General features: G+C 43.5%; 1 protein-coding gene across 1 annotated transcript in view; it reads right to left on the bottom strand.

Moving 5' to 3' along the window:
- IL18RAP (interleukin 18 receptor accessory protein) overlaps window positions 1-20,820 on the bottom strand; it is a 60,221-nt gene extending 39,401 nt beyond the window's left edge. The window contains exon 1 of the mRNA XM_073550647.1: window positions 20,646-20,820. Within this exon, the coding sequence (XP_073406748.1) occupies window positions 20,646-20,727 (82 nt within the window). The 5' untranslated portion in view covers window positions 20,728-20,820. The remainder of the gene's footprint in view (window positions 1-20,645) is intronic.
- Window positions 20,821-25,385: the final 4,565 nt, after the last annotated feature.

Here is a 25,385-nt window from a genome sequence, read left to right as displayed (position 1 = left end):
TACAGTGTCTATACTCATCAGTCCTCTACATTTTAGGGCAGGGGTGGGGAACCTTTTTCCATCCGGGGGCCATTTGGAAATTTCTACCATGATTCGAAGGCCACACAAAAATGATCACCTTGAGGCTGTGCTCCCACGTAAGCGTTTTTTTTGCGTTTTTTTACCAGCAGAAATGCTCAAAAAATGCTTAAAAGAAGTATCCCATTCATTTTAATGAATTCCGTACTTTCTGTGCATATTGATGCGTTTTTTTCCGCGAAAGAACGCATCACGGTAAAAAACGCAGCATGCTCATAAATTTTGCTGAAAAATCCGCATTTCTAGCTATTTTCTATGAGACTGTGGACGTGCGGAAAAAAACGAGCGTTTTCTGGGAAGGAGTCCGGTTTTCATGCTGAAATTTTCTGCATACGTGGGTACATAGCCTGAAAATTACCCCGGTATATTTAGTCAAACAATTAATTACGGTAACTCACCCTTAATGTGACGGCTGGAGCTGCTTCTCCATCACTGGGGGCTATATATATCACAGGTGGTAGGATATACAGTACTCGGGGGGATATACAGCACTTTCGGGGTAAATGCAGCAGCTGTGGGGGGATATATATCACTGGGGGGACAGGGATCGTCGGGGAGGCTCATAGATCACCGGGGGGGGGACAGATCACAGAGGGGTGACACGAAGATCACAGAGGTGCACATAGCTTTGGGTGACAGATCACAGGAGGCACATGGGAGCACAAACATCACAGGAGGTACATAGCAGGTGGGCACATAGATAAGATGGGGCACAAAGCTGGGAGCCACAGATATCACAGGGTTGCACATAGCTGGGGGCACAGAGATCACGGGGGGCATATAGCTGGAGGGCACAGATCACAGGAGGCATAGCTATCACATGGGGAAACAGCTGGGGGGCACATAGATGGAGGGCACAGATCACAGGGGGTATATATAGGTGGGGGGTACAGATCACATGTGGAAACATAGCTGGAGGACACAGATCACGGGGTATATATAGGTGGGGGGCACAGATCACATGTGGAAACATAGCTGGGGGCACAGATCACGGGGTATAAATAGGTGGGGGGCACAGATCACATGTGGAAACATAGCTGGGGGCACAGAGATCACGGGGGGCACAGAGCTGGAGGGCACAGATCCCCAGGAAGGCACAGAGCTGCGGGCACGAACTCACAGAGATCGCTGACTCTCTGGCAGCATCTCTTCTTCCGGGACATGTGGACGGGAGAGCATTGGGCGCTAGTCCCGCTCACCCAGACGCTAACCCCGCCCACCCAGATGACGTCATCATCATGTGCAGGGCAGGCAGCATTTTGTAATGAACGCTGCGTGCCCGTGCACTTGGGGGTTAAAGGGCCGGCAGCTGACAGGATACAGCTGCCGCCCGAGCATTGGGGACTCCAGGGACCTACCCGCGGGCCGCATGAAAAGCCACTGCAGGCCGTAGGTTCCCCACCCCTGTTTTAGGGAATAATTGATAATCTGACTCCATATTTTAACCCTTTCATGCCAGAGCCTGTTTTTGCCTTCATAATCAGGCACATTTTTTCAATTCTGACCACCGTCACTTTATGAGATAATAACTTTGAAACACTTCAACGGCTCCCACGGATTCTGAAACATAGTGTACTTCATGACAGTGGTAAAATTTGTACAATATAACTTGCTTTTATTTATTTAAATGTTGGAAATTTGGCAACAAAAAAAATTAAAATTTCTCAATTTTCAAACTTTTCATTTTTATGCCCTTAAACCAGAGTGTTATTTCACACAAAATAGTTAATAAATAATATTGCCCACATGTCTACATCAGCACAATTTTTGAAACATAATTTTTTGTTAGCAAGTTAGAGGAGTTAAAAGTTGATCAGAAATTTCAAAATTTTCCAACAAAATTTACAAAACCAATATTTTTAGGGACCACATACCATTTGATGTGAGTTTGAGGCACCTATATGACAGAAAATACCTAAAATTGACACCAATCTAAAAACTGCACCCCTTAAACTGCTCAAAACCACTTTCAAGAAGTTTATTAACCATTCAGGTGCTTCACAGGAACTAAAGCAATGTGAAAGGAAAAAATGAAAGTTTTACTTTTTCCCACAAAAATTTAACTTTAGCCACAAATTTAGCATTTTCACAAACGTAACAGGAGAAATTGCACTATTAAGTTTGTTATGTGATTTCTCCTGAGTACGGTGACACCCCATATGTAGTGGAAAACTACTGTCTGGGAGCACGGCAGAGCTGGGAAGGAAAGGAGCACCATTTGACTTTTGAAATGCAAAATTGGCGGGAATCAATAGCAGACGCCATATCATGTTTGGAGATCCCCTGAGGTGCCCAAACAGTGGAAACCCCCCACAACTGACCCCATTTTGCAAACTAGACCCCTCAAGAAATTTATCTAGATGTGTAGTGAGTACCTTGAACTCCCAGAATTTTAAAATGTTGAGCTGCGAAAATAAAAAAACAAACATTTTTCCCACAAAAATGCCATTTTAGCCCTAATTTTTTTTTTATTTTCACAAGGGTAGAAGAAAAAATTTACCACAAAATTTACTGTGCAATTTCTCCTGAGTATGCTGATACCCCTTATGTGGTGGAAAATTACTGTCTGGGAGCATGGGAAGGCTGGGAAGGGAAGGAGAATCATTAAACTTTCAGAATGCAAAGTTGGCTGGAATCGATAGTGGACACCATGACGCATTTGGGGAGCACCTGAGGTGCCTAAACAGTGGAAACTCCCCACAAGTGACCCCATTTTGGAAACTAGACCCCTCAAGGAATTTATCTTGAACAAGGGCTTCACAGAATTTTATAGTTTGGATTTGCAAAAATTAAAAAACACATTTTTCCCACAAAAATACTATTTTATCCCAAATTTTTTATTTTCACAAGGGTAAAAGGAGAAAATTTACCCCATGCCAACACCCCATATGTGATCAGAAGCTACATTTCAGCCACAGTGGGAAGCTCAGAAGGGAAAGAGAGCTATATTGGAAAGCAGATTTCGCTGGAATGGTTTTCAGAGCCCCTGAGGTGCCAGAACAGCAGAATCCCCCATAAGTGACCTCATTTTACAACCTACTCACCTAAATTAATTCATATAGTTCTGCAGTGAACATACTGACACCACAGCTGTTCCATAAAATTTTATGCCGTTGAGTGGTAAAGAAAAAATAATTAAATTTTTACCGCTAAAATGTTTTTTATCCCCAGATTTTACATTTTAAGGCTAGTTTCACACTTGCTTTTTTTTGCAGCGCGTTTTTCCCGCAAAAAAATGCATTAAAAAAACACATACAAATGCATACAAACGCTGCTTTTTTTCAAGCATTTTTATGCGCATGCAGGAAAAAAACGCAGCGTTTTTGCGCGTTTGTATGCGTTTTTTGTGCGTTTGCGTTTTTTTACAGATTTTGGAAAAACCCCACAAAAATGAAAAAACAACCATTCAACAACACACAAGACCAATGGGACTTCATTGTGGGTGTGGTATGTTAATATATAGACCCTGTCTACAGTATTCTTCACATTTGCTTGATTCTTCTCGTGACCATGGATCTGCGCTGGAAGAGTTTTCACTTCAACTTGGATTTGGACATCGCGATGGCTCAGGCGTATGCAGTTGCTTGCCATGAACAAAGGAAGAGAGAGAGGCAGCGAAGACGGCGGCGTATGTGGATACATCCGATTGTTGAACTCCGGGAGAGCCGTGGGGCATACCACACCCTCTACAGCGAGCTACAGGCAAACCCGGAGAAATTTACAGATTATATCAGTATGTCCCACGAAAGTTTCATGGATTTGCTTGCTCGTGTCCAACAATCCATCCGGAGACAGGACACACAGCTCCGTCGTGCGATTCCTCCTGAGGAACGGCTACTGGTGACATTACGGTATGTTTTAAAAACCAAGGGGTGCGGTCTGATGGTTTTTTTTTAAATTTAGTATTCAAAACCGTGGGTAATTAGTTTTCGTGAATGTACTAATATTTTATTTTATAGTTTTTTAAAATAATATACATAAATATTAATTTTACTTCTTTGTCTGTTCACAGATTCCTGGCGACTGGAGAAACCCTATCTTCACTACACTTCCAGTACCATATTGGAATCTCTACCTTGTCTGGAATTGTTGCTGACACCTGCCGGGCTCTCTGGAATGTTCTTTGCCCAGAATTTATGCCCCTGCCCACCGCTGAAAAGTGGATGGAAATTGCTGACAAATTCTGGACAGTATGCAATTTTCCCAACTGTTTGGGAGCTGTTGATGGTAAACACATACGGATCATCAAACCCCAAAGAACGGGATCTGAGTACTATAATTACAAAAAGTACTTTTCAATAGTACTCATTGCGATTGCGGATGCCGGATGTATGTTTGTAGCAGTGGACATTGGAGCATTTGGCCGTGGTAATGACTCACAGGCTTTTAAAAACTCAGACATGGGCCGGAGGTTGTATGGCAACCAATTTAATTTCCCTATGCCACGGCCTCTTCCTCACACCGAAGCTCCGCAACTGCCCTTTGTAATGGTTGGCGATGAGGCTTTTCAAATGTGCGGAAACTTACTGAAACCCTACTCCAGCCGGGACTTGGACCACACCAAAAAAATATTTAATTACAGGCTGACCAGGGCCAGAAGAACTGTCGAGTGTGCTTTTGGGATTCTTGTTTCCAGATGGCGAATTCTGGGCACGGCCATTAATCTTAAACTTGAAACAGTCGATGAGGTGGTGAAGGCCTGTGTGGTTCTACATAACTTTGTGATGGCTAAAGAGCACCCGACCTTTGAACTGGACGATGATGCTCCTAACCCATTGCCTGAATTCACTCAGCACACTCTCAGGTCATCCATTGAAGTTGGCCAAATGAGGGACCAATTTGCGGCCTACTTTATTTCTGATGTAGGACGGGTGCACTGGCAAGATGAAATGGTGTAATGTTTTTGTTTGTTTATGGTAATAAAAAACCTTATTTGATACCATTACTGAGTGCACTATATTTTTGAAACTCCAATTTAATAAAAAACTTCCCATGTATAACTGAATTTTTTGATGTTCACACACCTGGGCAGGTAAATACACATATGAGTTAAAATGCAGCATTGCTAGTCTGCGTGAAATATATTGTAACGAGCAAAGCTGCAGGCCATGAATCAGGAAACCATTTTTTTTCAAGAGAAAATTGTGCAACTAGTTGAAAACAAAGTATGTGATTTTCTCAAAACACAACCCTCAAAACCCAACCCCAATGAAAGTCCATGGGGAATACAAGTCAGTATTGAGTGGATGAATGTAATCTGCTCCATTCCAACTTACAAGTTATTACACTAGGCCTTGGAATGACTATACTAGGCCGTGGTATTTCAAATATGAGTATAGTAGGCCTTGGGCCTACTAGTATAGTCATATGTGAAATACCACGGCCTAGTATAGTCATACCAAGGCCTACTGTAATAACTCGATTTTTAACAACTAGCATCTTGTTTCACAAAAAACAAACTGGTGAAACTAGAAAGAAACTTATTTTTAAGACAAGTTTCAACAGTTTGTTTTTCATGAAACCAGATTCTAGTTGGTAAAACTAGAGTTATTACACTAGGCCTTGGAATGACTATACTAGGCCGTGGTATTTCAAATATGAGTATAGTAGGCCTTGGGCCTACTAGTATAGTCATATGTGAAATACCACGGCCTAGTATAGTCATACCAAGGCCTACTGTAATAACTCGATTTTTAACAACTAGCATCTTGTTTCACAAAAAACAAACTGGTGAAACTAGAAAGAAACTTATTTTTAAGACAAGTTTCAACAGTTTGTTTTTCATGAAACCAGATCCAAGTTGGTAAAACTCGAGTTATTACACTAGGCCTTGGTATGACTATACTAGTCCGTGTTATTTCACATATGACTATACTAGGCCTTGGGTTAGTTTTTAACATGTATTTACCCATCAGTGTGTGTGAGCGGCGCAAACAACATTAATGAAACTTAGTAATGGTGAACCACAAATGTAAATTTATTTTTTATCACAAAAATAAACCAAAAAATTATTTTTTCCGGCGTTTGGGGGCAGATGGTTTCAATTTGGGGGTGTGCAGGGAATATGCAACACTTGCTGTTGAAGACGGTGTTTGAGGGGAAGGGGCAACAAAACTTGTGGGGGAAGGTAGTCCAGTTAAGGGAATCAAACTAGGAACACTTGGAGGAGAGGAAATCTGTTCAGGTACATTAGTTGTAATGGCATGTCGCCGTAGGCTTGTGTGCCTGGACCGACTTTGGCCCAATGCCCGCCTTGATGGATTTCGCCTTGAACTAGGGGCAAATATTGAGTGTAGGTCCCCCGTCTGCAGGTGTGGCTGCTGCTGCTGAGGTGGCGGCTGCTGCTGCTGAGGTGGCGGCTGCTGCTGAGGTGGCGGCTGCTGCTGAGGTGGCTGCTGCTGCTGAGGTGGTTGCTGCTGCTGAGGTGGTTGCAGCTGCTGCTGAGGTGGCTGCAGCTGCTGCTGAGGTGGCTGCTGCTGCTGAGGTGGCTGCTGCTGCTGCTGAGGTGGCTGCTGATGAGGTGGCTGGAGCTGCTGCTGAGGTGGCTGCTGCTGCTGCTCTTCGTTGTCAGTGCTCGTCCTTGCAGGAGGACTGGTGGCGGCAGTGATGGTCCAGGTTTGCAGAGTGGTGGTGGCAGGGCTACTAAACGTTGTTGTAGCGGCAGGGCTGTTCCATGTTTGCCTAGTGGTGGCTGAGCTCCACGCATGCATGGGAGTGGCGGTGGTGCTCCAGACAGGAGCAGCGCTTGCCATGGTGGTGTCGGTGAAGTGACCAGCTGCACTCAGACTTGTGGTGGTGTAACGGTGGGTGTCCTGGCTTTGAATAGAGGTGTCCGTGCAGTGGTATGCAGCACAAGTCGGTAGTGAGGTGAAGCGAGTCAATGGTGGCACAGGTGGAAAGGACACCACTGACTGCTGACCGTACCGATTATGCTGCATAGCCTGCAAGAAAGCATTGTTGCAGGCCTGCAGCACATTCAGCTGTTGATCAGGACTAAGGTGTTCCGCCATGCCCTTTTCAATCTTACTAAAAAAATGGTGTGCTGGTCTGTTGAGGTCGGCCTCCAGACGGTCAAGGCGCTGTTCTACAGAATTGAAGCGGTGTTCAAAGTGGTTAAAACCACGTTCCATGAGTGCAAAACCGCTTTCAACTCTGTCGGACAGTGACTTGAGGCTGGAATTAAATGTCTCGCTCAAATGCATAAACTCGGGCAAGACATTCCTGTCCAAGGCCCTCTGCCGCTGGCGGGTAGTGCACGCATAACCAGTGGCAGAGACCTGGGACAGGGGAACACCTGATGGCCCAGCTTCCTGGTCACCAGCTGTGTGTGTGGTTGACCTGCAAGGTGCTTCCTGGCTGTCGGATGGCTGGGATGGGTCAGAGGACGTCTGAGGAAGGACCGCTCCAGGGCCAGGTTGCAGGGTGCTGCTCCAGGTGCTGTTGAAGAAAGGAAAATCATTACTACCATGCCTTTACAAGAAGCATCAGCTGTGGATTAGAAAAACACAGATTAATAAAAATAAAAACCCAAAATTTATAATACTTACGATCTCGTGGCAAGGACCGGTCTTAGGAACTGCAACGCATTATAGTGACGGTATCTAGTTCTGGTCCTTGACGCAGATCCACTGCGAACCTGGGCCTCAGCACGAACATCACTGTTGAAGCGGTCCTTGATCGAACGCCAACGTGTTCGGACTTTGTCCACTGTTGATTAAAAAAAAACAGTGCCGTCAAGGACAACAGTCACTGCGGCACAATGTAGCAATACAATACTCAAAGCAGTCACTGTAGACCCCGATGACACTGTTGGGTTTCCTGCTAGAATACGCCTAGCACGAAACCCAACAGTGTCGTCAAGGACAACAGTCACTGCGGCACAATGTAGCAATACAATACTCAAAGCAGTCACTGTAGACCCCAATGACACTGTTGGGTTTCCTGCTAGAATACGCCTAGCACGAAACCCAACAGTGCCGTCAAGGACAACAGTCACTGAGGCACAATACAGAGCAGGGAAATACTCACTAAACGCCTTTTTGGAGGATGCTGTGGCGCTGTCCCAGCCATCCATCAACGCTGCGGCCACCTCATTCCATAGCCGCCGGGTCACCACAATGTCCTTGTGCAGCCGGTCACGGCTGTCCCACAACGGCGAACGCTCCTGGACCAGGCTGATGAGCTGCTCATTATCCAGGTAGACGTCTTCATCCCGTTGTGGAACCTAGACAAAACACATTCATTAGAATAATCAAATTTAAATTGAATAAAAAGTTACAAAAAAAGAAACATAAAAAAGAGTAAAAATAGAAGATAAAAAATAAAGAACATTACAAATCATTTGATACTTACATTCCGTATCACCACCGGGACTTGGCTTCGCTGCTCCTGCTCTTCGCCCTCACTAGTCCCGTCCGCAGAAGATGATGATGACGATGTCTTAAAAAAGTTGAAAAAAACGTAAGAGATTTGGAGAAGCAGCAGATATACTTACCAGATGCACGAAAATAATCACCTCACGGTCTGCTTGCGCCAATTCCTGCCGCGATGGGGAATACTCTGATTCTGAAGACATACTGCATGTAAAAATAATAAAAATCATTAGTACATACATAATTTAAAAGGACAGGCATATAATGTAATATACTCACATTCTTCGCTGATATAATGGGTTCTTGGTTGACTGTCTGCTCTTCAATCTGTCAGTGTAGTAGTGGCAGAGTTTTGGCAGGCACCTCCTTTATATAGACTTTTTTTTTTTGACTTTAGAAGATTATAACTAGGACAACAAGTGGACACCACCAAAAAAACGCAGCGCTAAAAAAACGCATACCTGCGCATGCCAGTGCGCACGTATGCGCATCCATAGGCTATAATGGCCATTTTTAGCGCAAAACGTGCGCATACGTGCGCATGCGATTTTTTCAAGGGCCAAAAAATGCAACATGCTGCGTCTGGAAAATACCAACGCACACCCCAAAAAAACGCAGCGCATGAAAATCGCATACATGCGCTTACCAGCGCGCAGGTATGCGCACCCATGTTAAATATAGGGGAAAAAACGCATGCGCACGTATGCGTTTTTTTCCAGCGCAAAAAAACGCAAATGTGAAACCAGCCTTACATGGGAAAAGATGGGTAGATGGTTAAATAGTCACTACACCCATAAATGAATTCCCTTTTCTGAGCCGCTAAGTGCCAGTACAGCAAAATCCCCCATGAAGTGACCCCCTTTTGGAAATTACACCCTTCTGAGTATTCATCTATTCGTATAGTGACCATTTTCACTCTATGGATGATCTCCAGAAACAAGAACTCTGTGGAAGTGTTAGAGAATAAATTGCCAATAAGCCTTTGCCTTGCCCAATATATTGTGCCCAGCTTGAGTCTCTGAAAACATCCCCCCGAAAATTGTTAAAGAATGTGTCATTTACTAAATAAACCAAATGCTTGATTACGTGGAGATCCGTGGATGGGGCCTGCATTCTTAGGTTGAGTAGGGAATGAAAAATGTCAAACAGACGTTTAGGATTATTGGATAGTGAGGGGATGAGGGTGTTGAAAATAGGTTGGTTTGTAGAGGTGGAGGGCAGAGTTGTATGTTTTAAGCATAAACTTATAGTGGATGAAATCTTTGGGCAGATTGGATTTTCTCCAATGTGTACAGCCCCTGACTACCCCTGTTGGAACTTTTCATTGATCAATGATTGTGGAAACCCCTGACGGTGTTTACGAATGGCCCCACAAGCCCCCATGCCGTGTTCAACCAAACTTTTAAATAGGAATATGCTGGTGTAGTAATTGTCTACATACAGGTTGTAGTCTTTTTGTAAAAATGGACTTATTAGCTACCAAACTATTTTTCCAGATGGCCCTAGATAAGTAGGGCATCGTGGTGGGTTTAGTTGGCTATTTTACCCTCATAAATGCAAAATGCTGATTCATATCCTGTTGAACTCTCACATATTTTATAGAGTTTCTGTTATGCCAGCAGGTGGTGCACTTGGCTCGTGGACCCACTATGCCAAAAGACTGGGCCTGCCTAGGAAGGAGTGTATCTAAGTGGCTACCTGGTTTTTACTGAAGCTCCTGTAGGTGGAGACAGACTGGGCTGCAAATAGCTACCAGATACCACTCCTAAGCAGAACCCAATAGTAAGATGCTGACCCCAGGGGAGACACTGACACTGATTAAGGACTAGGGCTCTGTTCAGACTAAAGGTACTGTCACACTTAGCGATGTACTAGCGATCCCGACCAGCGATATGACGCGGTCAGGATCGCTGGTACATCATTAATTGGTCGCTAGTGAGCTGCCACACAGGCAGATCTCACTAACGACATCGCTGAGGACGGGGGTCGCTACTTACCTGTCACACCAGGCGATCCTGCGTCCTCCCGCCCGGCTCCATGAGTCGCTCGTCGTCACAGCAGGAAGCGCCGCAGGAAGCTGACGACGAGAAACAGTCCAGCTTGTTCTCGCACGATCAGCGATAACCAGCGGGGGAGCCGGTCGTAGGTAAGTATCAGACACAGCGATATCGCTAGCAATATCGCTATAACATCACAAGTTATAGCGATATTGCTAGAGATATCTCTTAGTGTGACATGCCCTAAATAAGTTTTGATACCTCTACAGAGTGGTCACTGACAAGGATTCTGATTATGTTCAGACTGAATTAAAAACACATGTGACATGCATAAATGTGAACAAGTCGGTCGGACAGTGTTCACACCACCCACTGACTGAAACACAAAAAGAAAGCACAGAATAACAAATGTGCAAAAACACCCTGCAGTAAAAAATATGACAATAATCAGCAAGTGCTGGTAAAGAGATGACAACAAATACAGGGTATTTAGTCGATACTTTTTTTGCAAAAAAGTGTATACCAAGCCACTCCACCTCGTCAAGGTAACCCTTAATGGAGCAGTCCCTATCTAATGTATTTAAAACCTGAACATATGAACAGTGTCTAAATGAACAGGATTAAGACAGGAGCTTATTTATTACTGCAGGGTATTTTTGCACATTTGTTATTCTGTGCTTTCTCTTTGTGTTATGTTCAGACTGGTCTGATTCAGAGACTGGTTTTAGCAGACTGGATATAAATGGACCAGGGGACAAGGTTTCAGGAGCTGTCCGACATGGACCAGAGAGCAGGTTCAGGCGCTGGCTGCACATGGATCAGGGGAGCAGATTTAGGCATGGCCACACTCGGACAAAGAGTTTGGGCTCAGGACACTGGCCACACCAAGACCCAAGGGACCAGGGGACTTCACAACTCAGTAGTAGGAGAAACTACACACTAATGAGTATTGTTGCTTCAGCGACTCCCCAAGGGGAATGGAGTCTTTCATACAGGATGTCTCCCAGCAAATGGCTGAGGGCCATCATGCAGGTGTACTAATTATACTAAGTGCTTCTCAGCTACAGGCTTAGGGAATTTCACTATATGCACATACTGCCCCTTTAAAAGAAGAGAAGCGTGCACATACTACAGCAGAGGAAAGGGAGTATGCAAGGAACCACGCCAAAGGGTCGGGGCCTTGAATATGCCAGCGTCTCTGAATGGTGAGAGAAGGGGTGTAGAGCCTTTAGAACTTTTGTGTCAAGTCTTCGATGATGGGTCTGATTTTATTTAGTCTGTCATATTCTAGGACATTTCTGGCCAGTCATTGACTATTGTCATTAAAATGCCAAAATAAGTTGAGCATTTCATAATGGGTCCTCCTAGGAAGAACAACAGAAAACATTGGGTGACTTGAACAGAGCAGTTGGACCAGTAAAACCAATGGCTCCTTTTTTTCAACATGCCCCATGGCAAATGTAATTTCTAAAACATTTTTCATATCCGGAAGACTAGTTAGCGTTCGTAAATATGACCTAGCATAATAGAATCATGGATTTTGACTGATACATTGGGAAGTGTATACATTTGTACGCAGGACAATATGCTCTAGCAACCTGTCTGTCATAAACAAATTTAAAAAATTAATTGGTCCAAAATCTTCCACCTCCACATTTATACCAGGGAATGGCATTAAAATCAGGGATGAATGGAGTAGCCGAATCCAAAGCTTCCCATCTGGGAAATGCTACAAAGAGTGGCAAAGTCCCTTGTATATAGGCATGCGCCAAATCACTGGTACTAGAGACAGCACTTGTATTAGGTATTGTTTCTTGATTTGGAGACGTTTCTCCAGTACCACTATTTGCCCCTCTTGTGGTCCTTGTGTTTGAGGATGGACCAGAATCACTTCTCATTTCTGATCACCGATACTAAAACCCTCGAAATCCACATCGGCATCTGACATTAGACTTTCTTCACAGTCAGTACATAAAAGGGAATATGCCTCCTCTGCAGTATAAGATTGATGATCCATTTTATTACTTTGCATATTTTTGTATCGCTATATATCAAGCAATACAATTCCTGAACTAATAGAACACTCAACGGTATTAATTATATTTTAGTACAAATTACATCCCTATCAAAGTATCTGTATAGTATACTATGTAATTAACTATACTATATAATTAACAAACTAACGTGACTACGTGACTGACGGGACTAACTGAGGGGACTGACGGGACTAACTGATGTGACTAATTGATGTGACTACTAATAAATTATTGGTAAAACATTTGCAATCAAGCCTAACCCTAAGGCTGGAGTCACACTAGTGGATAAATCGGACGAATGCAATGCGATAAAAAAAATCGCATTGCATTCGTCCCAATGTTATTCTATGGGGCAGCTCCCACCATCCAATTTTTTTTCGGAAGGTTTCCTCAGACCGAGACTATCGCAGCATGCTGCGATTGTCACCGATTTTCAGATCGGACTCGCCAATGCAAGTCTATGAGTGCGAGAAAAAATTGGATTACAAACGGACCAGATGTGTGACTTGCGATAAAATCGCACCCGGTGTCCTTTACAAAAAGCCGGCAATTCATTCAGCAATACAGTAAAATCACACTGGCAGGTTAAATAAAGAAATGAAAGAATATATATACAGTATATATATATATATATATATATATATTTAGAATTCATACAGTTCTTCATAGCTGAATAGCCGCTGAAACATTTGCCGGCTTTTGTAAAATCATTCCCCAACCCGACATGAAATGACACATGGTTTACATACAGTTAACCATTTCATTTCATGTTTTTTTATATGTCTATTGTGGCGCCCCCAGGAGTATGGTCGCCTTCCCCCAGGGAGGTTGATGTCAGGCTTGGAAGCAATGAAGGGTCTCTCTGGCAGTTAACCATAACATGCATCACAGTTCCCACTCCGGGCCAGCAGAGGGAGCTCTGAACCAATACTAAGGGGAAGAGCTTCTCTCTGGGGGCCAGGAGGGGAAATTAGTCAGTTAGTGTGAGGAGGTCGAAGTGTGTAGACGTGGAGAGAGAAGCTGGGAGACTGAGCGGGGTTGAGAGCTCGTTCCCAGCTGGAGCGCATGATCTGGAGCCTGGTCTCCACGGTTGTATGGATACTGAAGGTCCTGCAACAGAAACCAGAGGAATAGGAAGCTGTAAATGCTCTGTTCCCACCTAAGACTCGGAGGCACAAGAGCAACAGGTGAGCCAAGAGAAGAGATAGAAGGCTACAGCTGTCTGCCATACGAAGTAGATCTGAGAGGGAACAAGAAGGAGGAACTTCAGTGTAACACAGTACTGCATGTACCTCAAGTGAGCGCTAGGAAGGAGACTACACAACCTATCTGCAAAGAGAGATTCCTGAGTTGCTTCCAGGCTAATTAGCTCCTGTGCCATCTGTAATCGGGACCCTGGACTGCATTTGCCAAGCCAAAGTAAAGGTAAAGATACTGCACCCTGTTGGGTCCTTGCATTCTTCCTACAAACTCTCCGGCACTGCAACATCTCGGTGCCTAGCACTGCACCCTCTTCCCCAACACCTATTTACACTGCCCTGGGACCAACAGCCCTGCCTGTGGAGGGCTATAACATCTTTGCTGCACCACACCATCTGTTCCAGAGGATCTGTCTGCAGTGTCGGCTTAACACCTTCATTGCCGAACACCACAGGTGGCGTCACGAATCTTCCACTCAAAAACTTTATTCCATTATTTTAACCCTTTTACATGGGCGCCCAGGGCCACGGACCGGGTCACCGCTGCTGTGACACCTCCCTCTGAGAGAGACCGGCGCGGTACCGAGTACCCCACAGCCACTACCTAAAAACCCTAGTTCACCCTGCACATAACCCATTCTAGGGAAATGGACGGTGCAGAAACTAATTCCACCACTGCACTGAAACACACAAAAGGGAAGTCACAAGCAGGGAAAACACCACTTAGCTTTGCTCTGTTGCTATTGCTCCAAGCAACAGAGTATGACACCAATGTTCAGCTTCACCCCTGAAGCTCGACACCTGAATTCAGCTTCCACCTGAAGCTATAACACCAGAGCTCCCCTGAGCTGCCAGGAACTCCTCTCTGTAGTTCCTTCCTCCACCAGACTAGGTTGGAAATGTGCAATATCACCAACCGTGATTGCAACACCTGACACTCTTTTATAGGTCAGAGCCAGAGCAATCACACCTGCTTTATAATCATGTGCATTAAACTAAAGTAACCAGAGTGCAATGACCCTAACGGCCACCGGGGGCAAAACTAGAACTGAAACCACCACAGTGCAATGACCCTAATGGCCACCGGGGGCAAAAATAACTTTAAGCACACAGCTAAAGGAAAAAAAAAGGTTTCTTGTGTATTTATCTGTCATAATCCAACCTGGATCATGACACAGACACCATATTACCACCACATAGTGACCGAATAATACCACATGCAAAAAGGAACAAATACCGCCACATCATGTCCAGACCACATATTACCACCACAGTGACTGAATAATGTCACATACAAGGGAAAAATACCACCGCACCATGTCCAGATCACATATTACCACCACATGGTGACCAATAATACCACATACAAGGAACAAATGCCACCATACCATGACCAGACTACATATTACCACCACAGTGACTGAATACTACAATAATGATCATTAATAAAAAACACAATACATCATAAGTGCCATTATACACAGGCGATCTGTGCTTAGTATGCAGTGTCTGTGTACAGATAATACAGTGATTACTGGTGCCATTATACACAGGAGCTCTGTATACAGTATCAGTGTACAGGTAATTCAGTGATCAACAGTGACATTATACACATGAGTGCTGTATATATTGTAAAGGTCATACTGTAATCAATGACATTATACACAGGAGCTCTGTATATAGTGTCAGTGTAAAGGTAATACAGTGATCACTGGTGACATTGTACACAGGACCGCTGTATATAGTATACAGTGTATAGTGTCAGATACAAGTACAGTGCTGTGCAAATTAATTGGGACAAAGCATTTTTTTAAGTAAAATCGTAAGTTGGTTACCAGTCAGTGATTCAAACCAGTTTTAACTGCTTTGAACAGGTGTGAGGTGTCAGCTGCTAGCCTCCAATTGGCTGGAGACTTTTAACTATTGCCATGCGGGCCCGCACGGCAATAGAGTTTAACTGAACCTGCGTCTCGTACGCAAGTTTAGTTACTGCACCGGCAGAAGCCTGCCGCTGGAGCCCGATGAGCAGAAGAGACGGGGCCCGATGCAGGCCCCCTCTGTTCATCGGGCTCCATACACCAGTCAGGGCAGTAATGCCCTGATGGCGGCCCTGTGTGCATGCACCAGTTACCTTTGTAGGTGGCTTATGACAACATATTCAGCATGGAGGTGGAGGACTGGCCAGTGTAGCATATCAGAGGAGGACATCCACATCCATGACTGCTTACCGGTCATTAGAATATAGGTTGCTTTTAAAGTACATTTTTCATGTTATGCTGTGTCCACTAAAATACAGAAAGACCCATTACCATTCTGGATAAGAGTCTGGTGGTGGTCTGGGAGCCTAAATACTTACAGTTTTTGTTACAGTATAGCAGGACTTTTGATATGAAACCATGAAATATAGCGATACCAGGCTATTTGCTTTTTAAAATAATGCAGTGATTATATGAGTAATATAGATTTGTTTTTCATGTGGAATACTTCTTTACATGGTTTGATGCAGAACAAGAGCTACTTACATTACACCATCATTCCTTATTGGATACCCCATATGTTAAGTCTTCTTCATTTACTGCATGGCAGCTCCAGTGTCTTGTAGCATTTCATTTTTAATAAAGGCAAAAGAGAGTTCCTAAAAACTCTAGGTTATGTCTTCTTGATAAATCAATACTGTAACTTCTGATGGCGCCATATTTGTTATATTTATTAGTAGTAATAATTTGTAGATGTCAGGGTAGATGAGGGACCACTATAACTTTAGTGCAGGGACACAGACAGAAGCGGCCATTGTGTAAGAACAACATTTCAGTCGTTTGCAACCCAATACCTCATCATAATGCACAATTCCACCTGCTTTGTCGGTGGAAATGGGTTCACTCACCTCTTGGGCCATTGTGCAGTTGCACAGGTTGCACCAATATTATGTATACCCCTGTGTTATAGGCTGTGACTACAATTTTACTGTTTTTTAATATCATCCATGATATGAGTAGGGATGAGCGGACCAGTGGAAGTTCGGGTTAGTCCGGTTCAACATAACTTTTGCCCAAAGCAGTGGCGTAGCTACCGGGGGGCAGAGGGGGCGGTGGCCCTGGGCCCCGCACTCTGTTGGGGCCCACCCGAGCTATGCTATGTAACTATATCGGTGTGCAGATCGCGCCGATACAATTACATGCTGCAGCAGGGAGTGAGTCATGTGACCGATCTTCTGCAGAGGAGATGGGGAAGGGAAGTCACTCACTCAATCCTGGCTGAGCGCGCTCTCCTTGAAAGCTCCCTGCTGCAGAGAAGTTATCAGCTCCAGCAGCAGCCTGGACGCAGGGGGCTCTGCCTCTGCCTGTGAGCTGAGTTCACTCTCTGCTCTGCACTTGATTGCTTCTGACTGAGAGGAGCCTGAAAGCTGAGGAGTGTGCTGCTCCAGGACCAGTGGACACTGCACACAGCATGGGAATTGATGAGTATCTATGTTAATTACTATTTGAAGTGTCTAATCTTGGATATATATATACAACTTACTGCTATTTGGGTGTAATATTCATTACATGATGCTCGCCTTACGTGTTACATAGTTTTCAGGCACTTTGCAGCGGTCACTGATGTGCTATATGGCGATGCTTTGTCTTGGCCTGGGAATTTACTGCACTTTGGGACTGAGAGAAAACCAGGAAAAGTGCAACACTAGAGATCGCACTGCTGGCTGCAGTCATTGAGCTGTGCAGAGAAAGCGGCGCATCCTCCCTGGCAGGCAGAGGGAGGGTTAAACCAGTGTATCGATCACCTTATCTCGCTGCTTGTGCTGGCATGTAATTATTAACCTGCCCGTTACCAGGCTGACAGCGAGTCCTAGAGGATTAGGGTGTGTGCACACGTTGTGGATTACTCTGCGGATTTTTCGGCGCGGATTTGGCCAAATCCACAGGTAAATCCGCAGGTTAAATGACCCGCGTTTTACCTGCGGATTTAGTGCAGATTTTGTGCGGATTTCCCCTGCGTTTTTACACCTGCGGATTCCTATAATGGAGCAGGTGTCAAAACGCTGCGGATTCCGCACAAAGAATTGACATACTGCAGATTTAAATCTGCAGAAAATCCGCAGCATGTGCACTGTGTTTTTCATTTCTCATAGACTGTACTGTACAACGCAGCAGAAACTGCTGCGGATCCGCAGGACCAAATCCACTGCAGAATCCGCAACGTGTGCACACACCCTAACTAGTGTTTGCTGCTCCCAGAGTGCTCCTACTCGGAAGTTAAGTCTGGCACTTGTAGTGCCACAGCAGCAGTTAGTGCTTGATGACAAATAGCTGTGGAATAGTGTTTTTCTATACAGTGATTGTTAGTGGCATGGACTAGTGTAATATAATATATTAGTATCAGTAATGCAGGTGACTTATTATTGGAGTGAATCCTACAATGTGGTGAGCTACAGGGGGGAGGGAGGTCACCCCGGGACCAGCGCTTTGAGGGGACCCACCCACAGCACGCCGATAGTGTTACATTCTGCGGCAGATCAGGCAGAATCGATCTCCCTGCTCTGCCACCCGGCCGCTATGGGGTCCGTGAGCAGGCCCCCTGCGCCAGCAGTGGGTCCCCACCTGTGTTTGCAAAATCAACTGTGTTGGCTGGATGCCATTTCAGCTGACTACATTGATGAGAGAAGGAGCATTACGCTCCCTCTCCAATCATCCCCCTCTCATCAGCTTCTGATGTCACTAACGCCAACACTGACAGGGGGTCGCAATGATGTCACTACTCGGAACCTACAGTCCGGAGATGTGCGGGAGCTCGCAGCAGTGAAGAAACCAGGAGGAAAGATGAGTTTTGGATTTATTTTTTATGAGGCTGCCTATGGGGTGCATTATATAAAGGGCTGCATTATTCTATAGGGTCTGCCTATGGGGAGTGCATTATACTATATTGAGGACTATAGTGAACTTGTCTGGCACATTATACTATATGGAGGCTATCTAGTGGGCCATCATACAGTGTGGAGATTACAGTGTTGGAGCTATCAAACAATTTGGGGAATAATAAGCGGTCAGTATATATACAGTGAGGGGGATTAGACTGTGTATAAGAGAGCATCATACTGTGTATAGGGGAGCATCATGCAGTGTATAGGGGAGCTGTACAGGGGGGAGACTCATGACATTATTAAATGTAAAGTGGGCACTTATTGTTATAGGGAACTCAGGTAACTGTGACTGTCAAAGTGGCACAAATGGCGCTATTACTTTCTAGGGGACAAAATATGGGCACTGTTTTCGAGAGTTGCTTTAGAATTTAGAGGGCACAGAGAACCACCACACAGCAGGTACAGTTAAAGGGACACATACAGCAGCAGCGGCTCGGCATTGGGGTATCAGCAGGGTAAGGAGTTTGTGCAGGTAGGGAGTAGTCCCATTGGTGACAGTGCTGAAAATATGAGACATGAAATGAATCTTTGTTGTAATCTCTGCAGACGAGTCCTGGCTGGAAGAAGTTGTCATGTTGGTCTGGGCCAGATGGAAAAGTGAACGATTCCATCAGAAAGAACGTCAGCTGTAAGTTACCATCTGTAACTGTGCTGTGATCTCTTATACGGTATGTTGTGTAGGACAGGTATCTACCACTCACAATATGGCGGTAATATCAATATTGGTCTTTATTTAGAAATTATATTCAGCAACAGCGCGGTCCTCTGCTGAGGTTCTCCTCCACTATTATTGTGCGTCACCGAGTTGTAATCAAGGTTACCTGGTTGGGGGCCCACTCAGAAGTTTCGCCCCCCCTGAACCAAAACCCTAGCTACGCCTCTGGTCCAAAGTTAGGTTTGGGTACCTTGACTGTAGACTTGCATTAGTGAGATTGGATATTTCTCTGTGATTTTGTGCAGATCGCACAAGTCATGGAAATAGCTGGACATATGAAAATAATCGATATGATTTCTATTTGATAAAGCCATTTGATAAAGCCATAAACTTGAACGCAAAAAACTGATGACTGAATGAGCTCTTAGAAAGAGGAATGCACAGATAGATGCAAATAGAAGCTGCTTCTTCCTAGTAAGTGTTTTGTCTCATCCCGGTGATAGATTCACAGCTGTATTGCTAGTATTGTTGTATAAAGTCCTCTCCCTGCTACTTCTGAGCATGTGAAACATAGAGACAGGAGAGCAAGACTCTTCTGTCTCTAAGTACTACGCTTGGGAGAAATCATAGCAGGTAATCTCCCTTCATTAGCTCAAAGGCAACAGTAAAGTAAGGATAAAGCCTGCAGAGGAACAACTGCTGAAAAAAGGAGGATACAAGTTAAATTAAGGACAGAAATGTATTATTCATAATGTACACACATGGCGGATTCTATAAAGCTACCTGAAATTACAGGTATGTTTTACATTTCTAATTCAACCTAAAATGTTTCAATGAGTCTTAACAACATTTTGTTAAAACAGTTGATCAGGATACCAGATGTTTTTTTTTTGCTTTGGGTTCAATTACTTTAAGTGAAAATGGCAGATTGAGCCACAAGGGGCAGGATTTCCTTACTGTGTTTTTCTTTTTATCTACTTCAAGGAAGAATATCAGCAGAAATGTGTGATTCATATTGTGCGTGTTCTGCTTTCCAAACTAGGCAAAAACTGCGACAATCCAGTATAGAGTAAGTACAGTACTGTTCTCCCGCTGTAGACTATATTAACTACAAGTATGCATTATTAATTTAAATTGTTGCATTATTATATACAGAGGCTCATGAATTATATTTGTAGAACAGAAATAAATAACTTAGGGTAAACATCTACTTTTGAGTACTTATGATATTTAACTAATATTGCAAAAATACATTTTACGCAAATTGAACAAAATCCTGTCCTCAGCACTATATCCCCATGTCAGCTAAGGAAGAAAAATATACCATTAATGAGCGATCACCTTAAGAACATCTATATTACTGCAAAACAATGCAAAGAAAAGTTCTTACCTGATACAATGGCCTCCACTGAAATTGAGTATTTTACACCGGACAGCAGGAAAGTCAGGTATAGCCAGGGCTTTCCAATCATGGCTTACAAATAATATTTATCTATATAGCAAAACGTATTGCAGCCATCCTTTACATGACAGAAGAAAGCCAACAACACAAAAAAAAAAATCCATTTCCTTCTTACAGCAGACGCCCATGGGGAGGGTGCAACAAAGGAAATGAATTCTGTCGGCTTCATTTTAGTATTTAAAACATGATGATTCATGTCACTGTCTATTATGGAAAGCGTATGGAATTTATGTTCTGTTGAAACAATGTACATTAAATGTTATGCAACAGCACAATAAAAAATAACGAAAGTAACACTGGTTGAGTGATGTGATTTTTTTTCGGCACTTTGAATTTATAATAGTCAGAAATGTTATGTTTTACACCTAGTTTTGTTTCTTAAAGGGAATCTGTCAGTAGCATCAACCCTCCTAAGCCGTCTATATGGGCACGCAGGTTATAGGAAGCTGAATAAAATGATACCATGATATCTGTGATCCAAAATTTTAGTCCAGAAAAATCTATGTTTTTCTTATATGTAAATGAGCTGTTAAGATCTCTGGGCCAGACTCAGATGTCCCCGAGAATCGGACTCCAGAGTTTATTATAAATGAAAGGGGGAGATATAAGTGTAATGCTGGAGTCACACAAAGAGACTTACCAGCGATCCCGACAACGATATCAACGTGTCAGGATCGCTGGTAAGTCGCTATGTGATCGCTGGTGAGCTGTCACACAGACAGCTTCACCAGCGATCAGCACAGCGACGCCAAGCGCGCGGCGTCGCTGTATTCATTAGTTACCAGCGCAATGATGCAGGGAGCTGGTAACTAACGTACACATCGGGTATTCAAGGGACGTGCGTCCCTTAGATACCCAATGTGTACGTTAGTTACCAGCTCCCTGCATCAGCGCGCTTGTAACTAACGCACACATCAGGTATCTAAGGGCCGCACGTCCCTTGGATACCAGATGTGTACGTTAGTTACCAGCTGATCGCTGGTCTCCCGCCTGTCACACGCAGTGATGCGTGCTGGCCAGCAGGAGATCAGCGACGGAAGAAATGTCCAGAGGTTTCTTGCAGCGATCAGCGATACCGGCAGGGGGCCGGTCGCTGATCGCTGTCACACGCAGCGATGCGTGCTGGCCAGCAGGAGATCAGCGACGAAAGAAATGTCCAGAGGTTTCTTGCAGCGATCAGCGATACCGGCAGGGAGCCGGTCGCTGATCACTGTCACACACAGACAGATCGCTGGTGAGATCGCTGTTGTGTCACAAAACTTGTGACTCAGCAGCGATCTCGCTAGCGAGATCGCTATGTGTGACGGGGCCTTAAGACGTGTAGACCAGAAGAGCGGGCTGTGATATCCTTACATGACTCACACTGGTAATGCTCCTTTTTTATTTTTTAAATACACTCTGGAGGCAGAATCTCAGGGAGATCTAGGTCCAGCCCATAGATCTTAACAGTTTATTTCCATATAAAGAAAAATGTAGATTTCTCTGGATTAAGACATCAGATTACAGGTATCACGCTATCATTTTATTCAGCTTCCTTCTACCAGAATACCCATACAGATGGCTTGGGAGGGTTGATTCTACTGACAGATTCCTTTTAAAATCATATGTGATGCTCTATATTTTGGTGAAGATTATCTGCTGTTTTCCTCATTGCTGGTTGCTGTGTTGCTTTTTAGATTTATTTCAGTGTTAGCTAAGTTTGGGTTATTCACATATATATTTGCTGTACAAATGTCTGCCACTGAAAAATGAATTTCTCCATGGAATTCTGAAAGCCCAAAAATGGCAAATCTGCAGCATTTTATATAAAGTTTTAAGACTTGTGCAGAAAGCTGCAATATCGTTCAATGTACTTAGCTGCAATATCCATGCTTGTACAGGGTGGTTGGGTGGTGGTGTGACTCTTTAACACTTTCTCACCATGGTCAAGTTTAATTTTTTCAGTTTTGCTTTTTCCTCCTATACTTTCAATAATCATAACTTTTTATTTCTCTATCGAAAAAACTTTAGGGAAGAAGTGTAGTTTTCAATGACACCTTTCATTTTACCATACAATGTACTGCAAACCACCGAAAAATGCACATGGGGCAAACTGGTGAAAAGTAATTTGATTTTTTTTTTATTTTGCTTTTACACTATTCATTGTGCCATATGTGATTTACCAAGTCAGTACCTGGGTGAGGCCTGTTTTTTTTTTATCCACAAGTTGCAATTTTCATTGACATTTTGGGTATTTTGATTGCTTTTTTGATCATTCTGGTATTTTGATCACTTTTTATAGTATTTTTTTAGAGATGGGCGGAGACCAAAACATAGCAAATCTGACGTTTTCATTTTTTTCCCTTTTTGATTTTTCTTTACTTGACAATTCCAAAAAATTATGCCTTTTTTACTTCTTTAATGGTAAAGAGGGAAAAAGGGGGTTTATGGAAACATGCAGGAGCGGCATATCATTGGTGCAACTTGTGCAGTACAGGGCCCCAAGAGGTAAGGTGGCCCATTTATACCTCCAAAGCATGTGCAATTTTGCATTTTTAGGAGTTCATGGGCTGCACAGGGCCCATATATTGTTCTTGCACAGTGACCCTTTTCTGTGTCAGTTCAAAAATGTATATATTTTAGCCTTTTAAATACATTTGTTTTATTCTTTTTACTTTTTAGTAAAAAGGGACTTGCAAGTGCATTCTTTTGATCGCTTTTTCTATATAATACAATATTATAGCATTTCAGTATATAGCGAAAATAAGATTTTCATATGAAGTTTAATAGGTGGAATAGGAAAGCAGCCATGACTGTGTTTAGCAGGCCACCACCTGCCATAGCATTCCATTTGGTACCCTGCAACAGTTGGAGCATTTAAATACTGAGATTGACAATGGTATTTAAATGGTTAATAAATAGCTTTCAGCGCTTGCTACTGTAGTCAGAATCCAGGCATGTAGCATAGCTGGCAGATATCTCATATAGTGCAGGCTTAGAGACTGCTCCATACATTAAAATTTGCCATACTCCAAGTTCTGTGTTGTTGGCCCCTGAAACTATGAGCAGGCCCCACAAATGTTGAAACATTGCTCTTAAGACTGTATAGGCTAGTTACAGCTACACTTGTTACAACCAAAGGAACTGTCTTTATTATACTCATCAGTTGGCCAAAGGTAGGACTGAAATGGGTTGTCCAGGCTTGGGACAAATGCCTGCAGTCACTCTATTTGACTGTAGACTACAAAATCATGACAACATGCGGGTGCATACTGTCACGATTTGACAGTATTGTGTTGGAATGTGTTTGGTGCAACAATTCCATTCCTGTCTATGAATTTTTAGTTGCTAGATTTGTATGCTGTTCACAAAGTTAGAACAAAAAAAACTCAGAGAGGCTCACACAAGGAGAGCATATGACTGTATTTCCTGTTTTTCCTATGTCTGTGTATGAGAGAAGCAGCCTGCTGTAGATGCTGCACAGATAGAGACACACAAATGATTTATTCATGATCTGTTAAGCTTATCATATATTGTTCCAATGTGAAGCGAATAAGGAAGAAATATGCAGCACTCACCAATATAGTGATATAGTATAGTGATATAGTGATATAGTATATATTTTACATGAATTCCATCAATCGATATATGGACATGCAGGACGTTAGAGGAATGCTAGGGGAGGGAGGTGTCCTGCATGTCCATATATCGATTGATGGAATTCATGTGAAATAAAGACGCACAGTTTTTCAGCTATATTGGTGAGTGCTGCATATTTCTTCCTTATTCACTTCACATTGAAATATTCATGCTTTTTCATGCAAGCACCTCCGTTTTTTGACTGAAATATATACCGCAATACTTCAGATAAATAGCTCCTTCTGTTAATGTGGTGATTTGTGTGCCCTAGTATGCCGTTCATCTGTTTGCGCTTTGCTGGGATCATATATTGTTCCTGTTTGTTCCTGAATAAAGAAGCTTTGTTGTCACACGCTTGGAGAGTATCCTGAATAATCTGCTGCCAACAGGTTACAGGCCCAGAGTGACACAGAACCCCAGAGTAACACAGCTACAGAAGCCCAATGTAGCACAGCACAGAGCAACAGAGATGTCCACTAGCAGCAACCTTATCCAGTTCTCAGTGCCAATCCTCACTAACCAGTACTACAAGTCCTGGAAATTCAAGGTGAAGATGCTGCTTCAAGGTATGTAGAAATATACTGAGGAACAAGTGCCTCATCCATTACCAGATGATTGGCTAGAGAAGGATCAGAAAGCACAAAGCATGAACTCCCTCAGTGTAGATGATAATCAGATTGTGCATATATGCAAGTGTGCAACTGCAAAGGAGATGTGGGATGAGTTACAGAAAGTGCATGAAATATCAAATCTCAGCAATAAGCTTTATCTCATGAGAAAGCTGTGCCAGTCTAAGCTAAGCTAAGTGATGGACAGAATATGCAGGACTATGTAAGAAACACCCTAGAGATTGTGTAGTGTCTCAGGGGTATTGGGGAAGAAATTAAAGATTTTCATGTTGCTGCACTTCTATTAAGTGGTCTTCCAGAAAGTTATGACACACTGGTGACCGCACTAGATGCACTGCAAGATGATGAGCTATCACTAGAGTATGTTAAAAGCAAACTTGTGGATGAGTTCAAGAGAAAAAAAGCAGCATGTAAGCAGCAG

Source organism: Dendrobates tinctorius, unplaced genomic scaffold (assembly GCF_039654945.1).
Source record: "Dendrobates tinctorius isolate UK_male_01 unplaced genomic scaffold, ASM3965494v1 ptg000166l, whole genome shotgun sequence".
In the NCBI taxonomy this organism is placed as follows: domain Eukaryota; kingdom Metazoa; phylum Chordata; class Amphibia; order Anura; family Dendrobatidae; genus Dendrobates; species Dendrobates tinctorius.
The sequence above is the reverse complement of the archived record's forward strand: the minus strand, read 5'-3'. Positions and strand labels throughout refer to the sequence as shown.